Source organism: Manduca sexta, chromosome 13 (assembly GCF_014839805.1).
Source record: "Manduca sexta isolate Smith_Timp_Sample1 chromosome 13, JHU_Msex_v1.0, whole genome shotgun sequence".
Lineage (NCBI taxonomy): Eukaryota > Metazoa > Arthropoda > Insecta > Lepidoptera > Sphingidae > Manduca > Manduca sexta.
Genome location: NC_051127.1, coordinates 7,823,139 through 7,839,530, shown reverse-complemented (window position 1 = coordinate 7,839,530; position 16,392 = coordinate 7,823,139). Strand labels below are relative to the sequence as shown.

Below are 16,392 nucleotides of genomic sequence, written 5' to 3'. Positions count from 1 at the left end.
TTCCAGTCAGGGACTTTTGGCTAGAAAGATTCCAGCAAAAGACTTTTGGCTAGGAAGTTTTCAGCAAGGGACTTTTGGCTACTAAGATTCCAGCAAGGGACTTTCGGTTAGGAGGATTTAAGGAAGGGACTTTCTTTTTCTGATGTCTCACTATGACGACATCAGTATAACATGTCTTTGTTATTCAAATTATTTGTCAATGGGAAAATAAGTGACTCATCACAATTTTAAAAAATCTTCCATTTCTCCTTTCTAGAATTTCTCATTAACCTTAGATAAATTAAATGACATTGATAGTTATTAATTAATTTTAATATCAGTTAATATTGATTTCAATGGCTTATCAGTGATGATTGGATTACATGATAGTGTATCACCAATGACGGGAAAGACGATGTCATGATCATTCTTTACTCGCATGATGATTTCAGACGTTAACAGCAGAAATTGTTGGTTTAGTTAGATAAATACTTGAATAAATATACGGAAACAATGTACAAAGTTAAACTTTAATTAGTCACCGACTCCAATATTTGTAACCAGTAATACGTCTTGTCACATATATATATTTTTTTTTTAATTGTTTTTGAAGGCGTTTAAATTTTTAGTAAGACGTTTTATGTAGAATTGTCATACGTCCTGTATCTTGATGGATATCTATAATTTTATCATGTCACGTCGCGAACACCGATTAAATCACATTTACAAGAAGTGGCATTTCGCAGTGCACTTTGTTTCGTGGGTAATAAAGTAGAGATTTGTGTAAAGTTGAATTCAGATATTCAAATACATATTTTATGGGTAAAAATTTTTGAACATGAAAAATTTAATTTTGTATTCAAACATTAATTCGAATAAGAAAAGCTAACATATTTTAATAATAATTATAAGAATTGCAATTTTTGAAAAATTTTCGATAGTATCAATATTTTTAAATTGTAATCAAATACGAACTTTTAAGTTATTAATATAGGGTTCAAAATAATCTTACTAATATTATAAATGCTCAAGTTGTGATAATATTTGAATGTTTGTTAGTAGTAAACACAGAAACAGCTGAACAGATTTGGGTGAAAATTTGGTACACGGATAGAACATATCCTCCATTAACACATAGACTAACCTTATCCCGCTTATTTGCTTCCATGGGAAATAATATAATTTCTAATTAGATTTTTTACATAGATGGCGTTAATATCGTGTAAGTGGCTATGAATCAATATAATCTGTTAGAGATATTTGTATCGAGAAAGGCTTTTTAAGTAGACGAAACCGCGAGCAACACCTAGTTTTACTTAAATCTGCTTTCCAGACCTAACTCATCATTAAATTTTAGGTTTTAAAGACACTTCCAGTATTTGTTATTTCGTGACTACTGGTCTATGAAGTGCCTGACAAGGATCTGCGATCCCCGCACCCGTGACTGATATTTCTAAAGCTGCGTTCAAATCATCCAAGTACTAGACTGTGACCACAAAAGGACTCAAATTGAAGACTTGTAAATTATTAAAGTGTAGGAGTTTCGGGCTTAGACCTTACAGAACAAAAGCCTTTCAATAGGTGTATAGTAGTTAATAATTGAAGCATATATAACACCCTTAAAGGATGAATATAAGGACTTCACATTTGGTTGTCATTCAAAATAAACGTCATACATTGCATTGGGTATTAGTCATCTTTAGAATATTATTTTATATCGCTCGCACTATACGCGCAGAAACTGTTTTTAAGCCTATTGAAGTCGCAATATTAACCAATCGAGAGCGACAAAAAATCCGCAGCGTTGAAGTCGCAAATCGCATCACTCTCCTAGGACATTACCTTATTAGTTTTCACGATCGACACGACATTGCTAATCGTAATAACAATGGACACAGGAGCGGTTGTCCACTTGCGCGTATAGATTAGTACATTTAGTGAAACGCGAAAGCCATAATGCTCAAAATATTATTCGCTTTTGTTCTTGTATTCTTCAGTCATTTTTGTGCTAGTCAATGTGAGTGCTTTTTTACTTAATTTCAAAGCAATTACTAGATCGTCTCAAAATCATCCAAACTTCATTATTTATAACATTACCAGTGAATTATTGAACTCCAGAACATTCGAGAATTATAATAAGTTAAAACTAAGCTAGTCAATTAGTCCTCATTAATGTTTTTTGTCTAATGTAAAATAGAAAAAACTAAAACTGGACGAATCTTATAATCATTTCTTATGTTTACGCGAATGTGAGACATCGAAATAAATTAGTTTTAGTGTTTTATCGCGGCTTTGAAACTATCAACACCACATTCTGCACCGTGACCATGAAGGCAGTTTTCGAAACATCGACAGAAAATTAAAATATTAAAATCATGATAAAATTCGTAAACTAGCTTCATTATAATTGAACGAATTTTTCATTTAAACCGCATCATAGTTTAAGCAGATAGCGGTCAAACGCGAGCCAATTTAGCATAAAAAAACAAAATTGACATCGTAAATGTAATGTGTGTATTCTTTGTGAATAATTATCATTTGCTTTAACGGTGAATGAAAACATCGTGAGGAAACCTGCAAACCTAAGAAGTTCTCTATAGGAATTTTGAGGGTGTGTGTAGTCTACCAATCCGCACTAGGCCAGCGTGGTGGACTAAGGCCTAATCCCTCTCAGTAGTAGAGAAGGCCCGTGCCCATTAATGGGACAGTAAATAATACAGGGCTAATATTATTATTATTATATTACTAACATCGTAAATACTTTATCTGAACAAAAATTATGCATACTCAATGTAGATACGAATAATGATATGTAAAATACATTTGGACAGGTGACAATTTGATTAGAATTCGTTAGTAATAAGTCTTTACACAGCCGTGACAAAAATATATTTGTATTGCAACCGTAATTAAAAATTAAGATAATGCATTATATCCTCACACTGGTTGGGGCCGCGGCTTCTATTGCATGGAACCCTGAATTAAAATATCAATTTAGTCTATTGTACTTCTGGATAAATATTCAGGTGAATACATCGATATATATGTACTACGTACTAGATTTGGCGTTCCGAACATTGATTGTGTTCAACTGAATTGAACTGTAATCCATTCAAACTGGTTTTAGCATAGTGTCAATATTGATGCCTTTGGTTGTGTACGGAGTGGCGCTCATATTATAAAAACGCGAGTCTAAGTGCAAACCTCGATGTAAATACAAAAAAAATTGTCAAATAAGTAAAATTATTGGTTGTACAAGTGAATAAATAGGTTATTATAATAACGTTTTAGTTCAGATTTTGAACAAATACTTTATATGGACGTTTGTGTTTCCATATTAATTCTCTTTGCGTTTGATTCTATAGAATATACGTCAATAGGTAAATATAATTATTATATCACCAAAATTTTAATTAAATATGTATCTTTAAATTTTTAGTACGAAATGTCCGTTTGGTGAACCATGCTGGGTATCTGATAAGCGTGGTGCAGGCGACGGTATCAGTGCTCGAGGAGAGGGGATGGTGCAATTTGAAAATACCAGATATAGAGCAAAACATCAAGTATGAGTATATTCATAAATAATAATAAATAAACATATTATAAGTACTCTGTATAATGAACTGCTCTAAACGACAATAGAAAAAAAGAATCGTTTTTTTTCAAAAACTAAAGGAGCAACACCAGCGTTTCTTGCCCGTTCTTCTCTGGTGAGATCTGCTTTCCGAACTGGTGGTAGAGTTAATATTAACGGAAACTAAATAATGTATAACATTTTACAGGTTCAAATAAATCATTTCAATTCATTAATATATTGCAAATACCAATAAAATTTGTTTCTTGATATAATAATTTGTTTCACGAAGCATATTAATTAGGGTGGACGCATTCTTAATTTCATTAGTGTTTTCACAGTTGATACTTTTAAATTGAATCGTCTCTCTTTATCTTTAAAAGACTAATTTTGCAGTGTTTCATCTGGGATTCCAAATTACCAGTCTTACATACATCTGAACTACTTCCCTTTCAAACTCACCTAATCAACAGGACAAATTTAACATCTCAAAACTATCTTCCAGCGAAACAATCTACGATCGGGAATCATTGGGCACTGTCACTTACAAGAATGGCTTCGTGGTTTCCATTCAACATGTTGACATACAGCAGTCCACAGTTCAGCAGGTTTGGAGCAGGACCAATCAGGGCCAAGTGGACGTTCAAGGCAGGTTTAGGATGCACAACGTGGTGATTGGATTCGACGTCCTGGCGAATATTAATGCAGAAGAATATCGGTACACTGGGACGTTTACGCATCCTCTGGTGAACTTTGAGTTTTCTGTAAGTAATATAGCTGTAACCCAGAACATTGAACTTCACGGAACTGCGTGGTGGTGGTGTATTCCACTGCTCTCATCATCTTTAGACATAATATGTGTAATTTATAATGCTTAGTAAAAAAAAACATTAATGAATTATACCACTCTTCTCCTACTGAGAGGGATTAGGCCTTAGTCCACCACGCTGGCCCAGTCAGCAGACTTCACATACCCTCAAAATTTTTAAAGAGAACTTCCTAATTTAATTTAGACCTAGCTTATTCCAGTCTAGTTTGATGAATATTTTGGCTGAATCTATCCTATTTCCTTGATCTTATTTTATCATCATTGATTATTTTCAGATAGTAAGGGATCTTAATGTATACACAACAAATGCGAGCGTCAGAGCCGTTATACCAAACCCACCCAACGCTAACATGGTGAACTTCGCTCCAAGAGACAATATCACAGATGTTTTAAACGCAATGGTAAGAAATCGTGTAACATGTGTGCACATGGCGTTTTTAAATAAAACAAAATGCCTCATAGACGCTATACTACAAAATCACGATGAAGAAAATCAGAAAACGCTCGTGCAATGTATAAAACTTTTAAAAACTCTGCTTTTAAAAACTCTATGATCGAAAACCCATAAGTTCTCCTAAACTAGTAACACTACATTTACTTTTTATATGCGTACAGAAAAGTGACCACTATACGTGATGGTAAATGGAGTGGAGTTTACTTAATTGTTGACTGACGAGACATGACTACCGCACGACAATCGACACAATTATGCCGGCCAGTTTGGACCAGATGTACACAGGCTGATCCCGAAACGCGACACACGTGAGCTACTATGACGGGTTTTAACACCGTGTGTACAGTGGTTGCTCCGGGCGGATATAAAAGATATCCTACCATGCATAATCATGTGTAAGAAATAAAGTATTAAGAAGAGTATGAGCAATTTACCTACGTTTAGCACTTTAGTTTCCATAAAAGCATATTTTTATTTTCCTTTTTTTTTCAGTACGTGAGGACTAGTACCATTCCGGGGATGGTGGCTTGGGGCCCGGATGTGTTCACACCGATCGTGAATGACATAGTCAACAACAAGATCGAGTTTGCAACTGTTTGCTACAACTGTGTTGTTACGCCATAAGAAAATAAATATTTTAATGCAAATTCATATTGGGAATTATTTTCGAGGTTTTGTTTTTTATAAAATAAAATTGTAGTGAATGAATTTTCTGGAGTGCCAAACTTTTTACCTTAGCTACCTTATTCCTATCCTCAAAGCCAAAAATTGGGCAAGGGTTCTTTATGTCCCTCGTATGCTCTTATAGAGGGCAAACAATCGCCCTAACAATTTCTCAAACAACTAACTTTTTACTATTGTTATTAGATCTATTAGATCTCTATAAATGAATGCTTCCAATCCGCCAAACATCGAAGCATATGGCGATGCATTGAGAAAACAGCAGCTCTTTAAACAGACCAAACATGACCACGACAACTTTGGCAAGAGTGTACGACTACGAAGAAGAAGAATTAGATCTAGGGTCATTAGTTTTCAGCCGAAGTATACCACACTCAATTAAAACATAGATGTTGAAATATTACAAACGTTAAATCAGGCACAAGCAACCACAACAAACATTAAATATAACATCGGACATAATTTAAATACAATAATAATTATATTAATAAATGTGACTGCCGTCTGTCCATTAGACTGTGACTTTAACCAGCACAGCGAATTAGTTAGCATTGGCACTTATTTCTTCTGAATATTTATTAATACACTTTATATAAGAAAAAGTATATATGCGGACTAATGCTAAAGGCATTTTCACCAGTTGACCTTAGCAGAGAAAAATAAGGTGGGTGCATCTACAAATGATGAGACATATAACTTTACAAAATAATAAATAATATAGCGTATACCGTATACGGTACGTATTTACGCGGCGATAGCCTAGTTGGGTGTGGAACGGACTGCCGAGACGAATGTCCGCAGGTTCAAATCCCAAGGGCACACACCTCTGACTCTTCTAAAAATCATGTGTGTATTCTTTGTGAACTTATCGTTCGCTTTAACGGTGAAGGAAAACATCGTGAGGAAACCTGCACATCCGAGAAGTTCTCTATAGGAATTTCGAAGGTGTGTGAAGTCTACCAATTCGCACTAGGCCAGCGTGGTGGACTAAGGCCTAATCCCTGTCAGTAGTAGAGGAGGCCCGTGCTCAGCAGTGGGCAAGTATGGAATACAGGGCTGATATTATTATTATTATTATTATATACCGTATACGTAATTATAAAACTTAATAACGATTATATAAAACTGAAGAGTTTGTGTGTCTGAATGCGCTAATCTCAGGAACTAATAGTTCTAATTAAAAAAATATTTCACTGAACAGAACATTGCCTGCTATGGCTTAGTGACATAACCAAAAATGGTCAGTCTATTTATCTACCCAGACAGCCTCTCATGCGAGACACATACGCCTTTTTAAGTGTTTGACGTTTTTGCCTTCCATGTACTGTAAATCAACATACAAACACTATTACGAATTTATATATATACTTAAAGAACGCACTTGTAAAGCACTATGGACTCCGTCATTAGCTACAATGTTGCTTATCTTAATCAGCTAATATATATTAAATTTCCTAGATATAAACAATCAATGAAATCAATCTTCATGCACATGACCACATCCAACAGTGCGAACAAAGCTTTATCGAATTGAATGGAGTGTTATATTTTTATTGCATAGCGTAAATAACTCCTCATTGGTGTCTGAAGTCCCGGGTTCGAATCCCAGATTGGTTAAAGTGTTTTTTTTTTATTACTTAGTATCAGCCCGAAGTATGGAATTTAAGTCCTATATGGCCGGTAGGCTGACCCACGCCATGGGACGGGAAACACTTGGCGAAAAATGGGTGACCCAGTTTAATCTCAGCCTACCCCTTCGGGGATAATGCCTGATGTGAGGGTTCTATTTTTTATAACTACCCATACAAAGTGATAACTTCAACCAGGACAGCACATGGAACACTTCTTTCTTGTTCGAACTTGTTAAGAAGACTCGATACTGATCTATTAGAATGCTGAAGAAAACAGTGCCTGGATGCTACTGCTTAGCAGCAAATATTCCCACAATATTTATCTATTCAAACAGCCTCTCGCATATTATGATTGCATAGCACTATGCACTACGTTATTAACTCCAATGTTGCATAATCAAACTATTGAATTTCCTTTGCACTAATACTTACAGGACACCCTGTATACCCAAAGAACGTACTTTTACAGCACTATGGTCTTCGTCATTCGCTACAATGTTGCTTATCGTAATCAGCAAACTTATATTAATTTTCCTACGTCTAGATATAGACAATCAATGAAATCGATCTGTTGTAACCAAAATTATTATGTCTACTCCAGATTAAAACAATTCATTAGATTGTGGCACTATGTTGAAGGTTTATGTTATATTCACCTTGGTGTTACCTGCGCTTGTCTCCAGTAGTGTGGGTAAGATTATTTTGTTATGGATTAGTATATTGTTCGGAAATTGTGATCCGGTCATCTATGGCCAAAAGGTGCAGGTGAGGATAACTTGGATACCTAACGTTATTAGGTCTCACGAATCGGTGATACCTTACTGGTGGTAGGTCTCTCATATGTGAGAGTCCACCTGGATAGGTACCACCGCAATGTCTATTTCTGCCGCCAAGCAGCAGTGTGTAGTCACTGTAGTGTTCCGGTTTAATCATTAAAATCAGTTAAATCATTATATACCCGTGCAGTCTCAGATGTAAATGTAGCTATGGGAATGATTTTTATATCCAAAAGGAATATAATCTTACTCTAAAATGATATATTAATACAATAATTATATTATATCGTTAACTAACGACCCGCCCCGGCTTCGCACGGGTGCAATGCTGATACTAAATACACTACAGAAAAACTGTGAACATTGTATATAAAAACATAGCGGCCCGCTCTGGCTTCGCACGGGTATAACATAACAAAATAACAGTATTTCTCCGCTATTTAATGGATGTTATTATACATATAAACCTTCCTCTTGAATCACTCTATGAATTAAAAAAACCGCATCAAAATCCGTTGCGTACTTTTAAAGATTTAAGCATACAAAGGGACATAGGGACAGAGAAAGCGACTTTGTTTTATACTATGTAGTGATTAGCTATATTAATACGCAAAAAACGTTGCACCCTTTTTTAAGCAGTTTGCACGCGTGGAGTGTGAGATATGGCATGATTAAAATTCATATAGGTAGAAGAGTTCAGAAAAAAATATCTACAATATGTGTTGCAAATACATTCAATTCTACTACTGGCTGCTTTCATTTAAGCGGGGAAAGTGCAAATACCACTACCTCTCAGATTCAAGGGGGGACTGGTCGGTTGTGTTGGGGTAGCCCGATACCCTGCCTTAAGCCATCCAAAAGGATAGTTAACATCAATCGCTGTTTCGAATCCCTAACCCTATATCCACCCTTCACCGGAAAACCAACCTAAACCCAGCGGTGGCCTTAATCACGGCATTAGGAACGTCTCCCCTGCAAGTGCCTTGTTAACCAGCTCATTTATCCCTGCGCAGTGCTGCCTAACAGCCTGTATCTAATTACGAAGAAGGCTCACACAGACTTGCAACCCAACTTGGAGTGCGGCTACGCAACGTGAGGCTATTCATACTGCCGACCGTCCCGGGGGTCGTTCAATCTATAGATATTATACAATAGCAAGATAGCCTTACAATCTTCCCACGAAACGCTGGCCCATTAATTACCTCTTAAAGCAGACAGGGAATACCGTGGTGGAATTGTCCAACGCTCCTAATCCACACGGCGGACCACGTGCTGCCCGCTTGGTGTTCATACTGGAAGACCTTTCCCGAGCAAATAGTGTTAGAAAAACCCAGTATTGTCTGATCTGAAGATTGAACCCAGAAATCCTACATCTACCACTCGAACAATGAGGCGACATGTAGCTAGTTAATTGACGTATTTAAATATTAGTTCTGAATGCGTCGCTCGCGTTTATATGTTGGTTTTTGTTTTGACTTTGTACAAACCATCCTCATCCGTAATCATAACCTATACAGTCTGGTTCCAATTAGGGGTTTCAGTATATTTCTTTCTCCAGTACGTAATACATGCTTTTACCAAGACAGATGTCAGACATCAATTTTAATCTATACATCTGCACATACCTATTTGATAAAATCGTGGATCAAATCAATTTAACCTTCAAATAATCGCGTAGAAGTAATTAACCTGTATGTCCTTGATATCGTTTCGTAACGGCGCGTACTAAGAAAAATCGAGAATAAGCCCTTAGCAGTAGGTGTAAATACAAGTTCATGTTTAAAAAAAAATGCTACGGGAGGGTATCCATGAAGTTGAGAAAAAGCTTCTGGTGCATTTTGGTGCATTTCATATCTAATTGTCACAAACTAAGGCTTAAGCCATCCAACCTCAAGGGCGATGGCTGGTTGATTATGTTTAGTTCGACGGCCCTAAGCCCGGCGTTATGGTAAACTTCGGGCCGGGCCAAGTCCTTAATACTATTTAGGTACCTGCGCACGACAATACCAACTAGAACTTTACGTCGGCCATCTTCTGCATATCGAATACCCCTGTGGATGGTAAATGGTAATAGTCTAAATATCATACAAAAATTCAAATTGGAAAGTAATGCGTTACTAACGTCGACAAAGAAAGAAATTGGATATTGAGTTTAAAAAATGTCCTGTAATTGGCCAACCTAAAACCCACAATCGTATACATATAATATCGTTTGTCTATTGCTGTTTGATAGCAGAAGCAAACAACGTTGCGGTGCTAACTGGAACCAAATCAAACTTATCAAGGCAAAACCACTTTAAAACCCACATCCTAGAATTTTAAAGAAACTGCTTTTTTCAGAAAGCAATGGCCGGGTTATGGATCACACTACCTTTATCAGCGCAAACTGATACAAGAAACGGTCTATGAATGGGGAGCAGCGAGGATTTAGTATCTTAACGATTGATGAATTTTCACAAGCAACAAAGTAAGATACTGTTAGAAATTATGCCTTAAACCTCATTAAGTAATAGATAGCAATACCCATCAGGATATTATTGTATCACAATGTTAAGCCCTTAAAAGAAGGATCAGATGCAGGCGAGAACCAAAAGATTGTTTAAATATTTTTAGACGCAGATTAGCTCGCTATTACGCATTTATCTGAAAGCCACGTGCAAGGCTAGAAAATTTCTCTATCTAAATAAACCTTTATACACTAATAGAAACAGCTCTTAACACTGTCTTATCTGTAATTATAATTACCGATAATGTTTAGTCCATTGAAAAGTTACATTTGGGGTTGCGTTTTTTAGAGGACGCAATTTTATTTTTGTTAGGGGGTCAGCCAAAGTCGTTAATTGTACGGCCGCCATTGGGTTGAAATGGTTTTACGATGTATCTATTAAACTATTTATCTAACAAAATTATAAACATTTTTGTTGCAAATTAATTCTCTACAACTTTGGTCCAGTAACTTTGTCGTAGAACTATAAATAAAAGTTATAAGCAAAAATGTTAAGCAATTGCTTCATCTGTCCCAAAGCGATTCAGGATCCAAGTAATTCGCGTACAAGCCGACAACCGCGGGTTTGTGTTGTACGTATTATGAACCTTATAAACACACGTTCTGATGACGTTGCAATGGACATTGCTTAACATTGAATTTCTTAACATTTTCGCTTATAACTTTTTATTTATAGTTCTACGACAAAAGTTACTAGACCAAAGTTGTAGAGAATTTAATTTGCAACAAAAATGTTTATAATTTTTTTGTCAGATAAATAGTTTAAGAGATACATCGTAAAACCATTTCAAACCAAGATGGCGGCCGTGGGACAAGGGTGGCGACCCCACAAACTTGGTTTTAGCTTAACACTGACCCCCCCTACACTTCTAAAAAATAAAATTGCGTCCTCTAAAAAACGCAAGGTAAGGCCTAAAAAATGTAACATTTCAATGGACTAGTTATGATTGATGACAACATGTGAGTAAACCGGTGTTTTCAATACGTAAGTAGCCTGTAACCTAAGTCCAACATGAATATAACATGCGTGCAAGGACTTGCGCAATGTAAGCGCTGCTTTATTTTTATAATAGGATAGGATAGCCGAGAGTCTTGCTTCGAAATCATGATAATATTGTTGAGCAATCGGCCTAAAAAGGAAGGATTAGTGACTCTGGAAAGTAGGTATTTGTTTAGGCCTCTTTTTTACGGGCTCAACAAAGTGAATGTTACTATCTGGTCAGTTACCAATATATTATAATCCAATAAATAAGATTTTGTTTCTTATTTTCTAGTGTTACAATGTATGGTTGGCAAGTAGTCGGCAACGTAACCTACACCAATGCTTTCCTAAACTCCATACAGAAGCTAGAGATCAGGAACATGATCCAGCACGTATCGAGATGGGTTGTCGATGGCGAACGGGTTCCGATGGCTTCCGTTCGTGGCACCCTCTTTTTATTCGATTCTTCATATGGATACGACGTTCTCTTTGATGAGCTGGATGTAGGTTTGCATAGATTCACTGGCTCGTTTGGGTACACGAGGACTGAAATTGTATTTGAGGTAATGCTTTGTCTTATTTATGGAAACTGGTATTTATGTAGGATAAGTCAACAGAAGCAAATGATTTAGATCATGTTCCGTATCTCACCGTCCATAAACACTGAATTAAAGAATCCAAATTAAGGTTATTTATTTACAAAATGGGTATTTTTGGCATGGGCCGTAAATCTAGCAAATTACCTGACATTGGGAGATCTTTAACATCTTTAAACACTTAATTAGATAAAGAAATCCAGGCCCAAAGAAAGGAATTTAGGGAAGGAAGCTGTTTGCGTATTAGGTGAAAAAATATTTTGTAAAGTCGCTAATAATAACATTATATCAACAGATCCAGAAAAACTTGATCACGAATAAGCTATCGGCGTCAGCGACTCTGATTAACCTATCAGGAGGCTACGCGAGGATGGTGTACCTTCCTGCTAACAATATTACCGAAGTACTTTCCAGAGAAGTAAGTTTTTGCGAATGTTAGTATATGCTAATAATACCTATATGAACAGGGTAGTTGACTATTTCTTTTTAATTCATTTTAGTATAAGATATAGGTGTCAAATAACAGTAATAGCAAACTATGATGTCACCGAGTGTTACTGACCATAAAGCAGCGTGCGTGAGAAAGAGATAGCACGATAATTCAACTACGCACTCACTTTCGCTCATAACCATATTTTAAATATGAATGACTGCTTTATTTTTCAACTAAATTTGTTATAAATTTCACGAAAAAATTTCAATTTCGTATTATTACTTGTTCAGTGTTTACAAAATAATGTACAAAATCATAAATAGGAAATTAGTCTATTTTTATTTTTCCTTCTGATAATTATATTTATCAAAGATGTCTCGCATAGTTCATCATGCAGAAAGGAAGATGATATCATGATTTAGAGTGTTTTTCAGAAAGGCGCGACCTCTGAGGAACTTTTTCACTTATGGTATTTTGTCGTCATAACTTAATATAGTGACTTCGATATTGCGTTATCAATGTAAGCCCGGCGACGGATTTGCAAAATACGTTTTTTTAAAACTTGATGTAAAATTTAATAGTTTATAATTTATATTCGCTGGCATAAAAATGTAAATTTTTATTAATATAATAATCAGGTTATTTGTGACTACTATCACCAATAAAGAAAGATAAAAAATACTTATGCACTAAAGAGTGATGGCTGATTTCTAGTCTGTAAAGATAAAAGATGTAAATGAAAATAAGAACCATTGACATCAGATATCGACAATTAGAGTATTTTCGTGTTATGACCAACCCTCGTACTGGAAGTATGCGGGGTAGGGCGCTGTGTGCAAATGCCCGCTTCACCGGCACCGGTCTCTTCGGAGCTCGCGCTCGGACTAGCCTTAAATATTTATGTTAGAGTAAGCGAAAGGCTCTGAATAGATCTGTATAGAATTGATCATTGGTCAACATAGCTATAATCTAATGCAAGCCAGAGTCGGCAGATTAGGTCCCTTACCAGGAGATTATTTTGTCGTATCTAATACTTATCAAGTTAAAAATAACATTTGTTCTTGTTTTGCAGTTTTCCGCGATCACAGCTTTTGAGAGTATTCGGAACTGGGCAAGAAATATATTGGGTCCTATCATGTTGGAAATAGCTGAAACAAAAGTCGAATTCCCGAAGATCTGCTTCAGTAATAGTGTTTGTTGATTAAATGTTTCCAAAAATGTGTTATGGGTTTTATTTTAGCCCTTACAGGAATTATCACCATCATAATCATTAGCCCGTTGCAGTCCACTGCTGGGTATAGGCCTCTCCCTAGGAATGTCACAGAGCTCAGTCTGTTGACTTATGCATACAGTCGCTGCCGACCCTCTTGTGTAAGTCGTCTCGTCATCCGGTCAGTGGGCGTCCTACGCTACGTTTGTCAAGACACGGTCTCTACTCCAGAACACGCTTACTCCAGTGGTTATCTGGTCAACGATATTAACACATACCAAATTCTTTATCTACATTACAAGATCTTAAACATTCTGAGTCAGTACATCAATTATTATCTAGAAAAAAAATTGCAAGACGCCAGTAATTTGTACAAAATAGAAAATAATAATATATTTTTTTTTTGTTGGTTTGTTTATAAACTCGTCATGCATAAACCACTGGTAGGAGTCAAATTATTATTACTGAAAAATATGAAGATTTATTCTAAGCAGAATTTAGATTTATTAACCCACAGAATAGATAGATCAGAAAGATTTCTTGTAAATATAGGTACCTACTAAGTAACTTTTCATAGCACCACACCGTTGCGCCCCGCATTGTACATACTTAATATTATGTGACGTTCTGTGCTAAAGAGCGGTATATTGAAATACTGTGTACATACTTTAACAGAGCGAGCTTAGATTTACCTAAGACCACGCAGATGAAGTCGCGGGCATAGCTAGTTATTTATTAAGAAGTTAGGTAAGGAGTAAAACCGAGCATGACGGGAGCTCGAAGCGGTCTCTAAAAAGGCTGCCGGAAAAGGTGGCACTGACAAATTTTTCGCGTTGGGTGCCAGATACCTAAGCTCAGTACTGGTGGTGACTGGTGAGATCATTATCATTATCATTATCAACCATATTTTGATATCCCTGTTGGACGTAAGCAGTCCCTAAAAATTTCTAAACGGGCCTGACAAAAATTAGATGTATCTACGATTTAGCATGTTCTTACGATCTTTATCGAATGACGAATCGTCTGCCCACCTTGCAGGTGGACGTTCAACGTTATGCTTTTCGATTCCTTGAACTTGAAAATTTTTTTGCTCCATCTGCCGTCAGTTCTGCAAACTATTTGGCCTACGGGGGCATTCCACGTGAAGCGGGCACGAAAAAACTCGATGTCTCAGATTTTCGTAATATTTGATTATGTTATACCTGTATATGTCCTCGATCCAGATACAAAATATTATTAAAGTATAAAGCCTGGTTAGCGAGTTAAAGGACTTTGAAGTTTTGCCTGGCCGGCTGGTATACGCCACTTCGAATCCAATTATCAAGTTTTTAAATGTTTGTTACAATAAAATAAATAAACCAATGAAATAAATACTTCATATAATGAGATTTTTTATTGTATTTCTGGAAATTAAAAATGATTTATATTCTTAAAAAAATGTGTTTGAAAGTTTCAAACTTGAATTTTACAAAGTTGGCATATTTATATATTTTTTTTTTCTAAAAATAGCTACTATTGTATAGATAATCTCTGCGAAGTTTCATAATGGGCTGAGAAGCCGTTTAGGAGCTAGACCGATTATAGTGCCGAAGCGCGGCGGTCGCCAGAAAGAGCGAAGTAATGAAAACTTTCAATTAAACTAAATACTTTAGATCAGATAATTTTATCATGTTTTGCATTGCTTTAAGGATTGAATTACATCTGATTATAATATTAAAAAACATATTTATATTACTGACGGTGTACAACAACATTTGTTACTTGGTAAGGATAATCTATATACAATATTGGTTATTTTAGTAGAAAAAAAGTTATATAAATATGCCAACTTTGTGAAATACAAGTTTGAAACATTAAAATATATATGAATAATAATAAATAGTAGTAGTAATAATAAATATGAGTTTGTGGCATTGATGTTCTAGCCTATATGTTTAAGCGGTCGGGTGTGTTGATGGCTTTGTTTGATGCGTTATGTAAACTAGCTTGTGTCTCCAGGCGTTTTAGGTTACCACCGAGACCGTCAAATTGCCCTTCTGCCATGTGAAGTGGCACGAAAATGAAATTCTGCATCTTTACCACAATCCTGTTTGAAATATAACAAGTTAATACAATTAAATCTTTTTAAAATGTTGTTGTGCACCGTCAGTAATATAAATATATTTTTTTATATTATAATCAGATGTAGTTAGAGCGATGCAAAACATGATAAAATACTCTGATCGAAAGTATTTAGTTTAATTGAAAGTTTTTACTACTTCGCTCTTTCTGGCGACCGCCGCGCTTCGGCATTGTAATCGGTCTAGCTCCTAAACTACTTCTCAGCCCATTAAGTAACTTCGCAGGGATTATCTATACAATAGTAGCTATTTTTAGAAAAAATAAAAAATATATAAATATGCCAACTTTGTGAAATTCAAGTTTGAAACTTTCAAACACAATTTTTCAAAGAAAAAATCATTTTTCAATTTCCAAAATACAATAAAAAGCTCATTAAATGAAGTATTTATTTAATTGCTTTATTTATTATATTGTAACATTTAAAACTTGATAATTGGATTCGAAGTGGCGTATACCAGCCGGCCGGTGAAAACTTCAAAGTCCTTTAAGTCGCTAACCAGGCTTTATACTTTAATAATATTTTGTATCTGGATCGAGGACATATACAGGTATAACATAATCAAATATTACGAAAATCTGAGACATCGAGTTTTTTTCGTGCCCGCTTCACGTGAAATGCC

General features: G+C 35.7%; 2 protein-coding genes across 2 annotated transcripts; both read left to right on the top strand.

The window, feature by feature from the left end:
• The first annotated feature begins 1,829 nt into the window (after positions 1 to 1,829).
• Positions 1,830 to 5,544, top strand: LOC115449699. The gene is made up of 5 exons (XM_030177570.2): positions 1,830 to 1,996; positions 3,419 to 3,542; positions 4,059 to 4,317; positions 4,658 to 4,783; positions 5,329 to 5,544. The coding sequence occupies exons 1-5, from the start codon at positions 1,936 to 1,938 to the stop codon at positions 5,458 to 5,460; spliced, it is 702 nt and encodes a 233-aa protein (XP_030033430.1). The 5' UTR covers positions 1,830 to 1,935; the 3' UTR covers positions 5,461 to 5,544.
• Positions 5,545 to 7,724: 2,180 nt separating this feature from the next.
• LOC115450046 lies at positions 7,725 to 13,662 on the top strand. Its single transcript, XM_030177982.2, has 5 exons — positions 7,725 to 7,839; positions 10,265 to 10,391; positions 11,705 to 11,975; positions 12,304 to 12,426; positions 13,514 to 13,662. The coding sequence occupies exons 2-5, from the start codon at positions 10,330 to 10,332 to the stop codon at positions 13,640 to 13,642; spliced, it is 585 nt and encodes a 194-aa protein (XP_030033842.2). The 5' UTR covers positions 7,725 to 7,839; positions 10,265 to 10,329; the 3' UTR covers positions 13,643 to 13,662.
• The last annotated feature ends 2,730 nt before the right edge of the window (positions 13,663 to 16,392 follow it).

Excerpts from the sequence above, each read along its gene's own strand:
- LOC115449699 (XM_030177570.2), top strand. The coding sequence starts at position 1,936 with ATGCTCAAAATATTATTCGCTTTTGTTCTTGTATTCTTCAGTCATTTT. Across the intron at positions 3,543-4,058 it reads GATATAGAGCAAAACATCAA|CGAAACAATCTACGATCGGG; the intron begins GTATGAGTATAT and ends ACTATCTTCCAG. Across the intron at positions 4,784-5,328 it reads CAGATGTTTTAAACGCAATG|TACGTGAGGACTAGTACCAT; the intron begins GTAAGAAATCGT and ends TTTTTTTTTCAG.
- LOC115450046 (XM_030177982.2), top strand. The coding sequence starts at position 10,330 with ATGAATGGGGAGCAGCGAGGATTTAGTATCTTAACGATTGATGAATTT. Across the intron at positions 10,392-11,704 it reads GAATTTTCACAAGCAACAAA|TGTTACAATGTATGGTTGGC; the intron begins GTAAGATACTGT and ends CTTATTTTCTAG. Across the intron at positions 12,427-13,513 it reads CCGAAGTACTTTCCAGAGAA|TTTTCCGCGATCACAGCTTT; the intron begins GTAAGTTTTTGC and ends CTTGTTTTGCAG.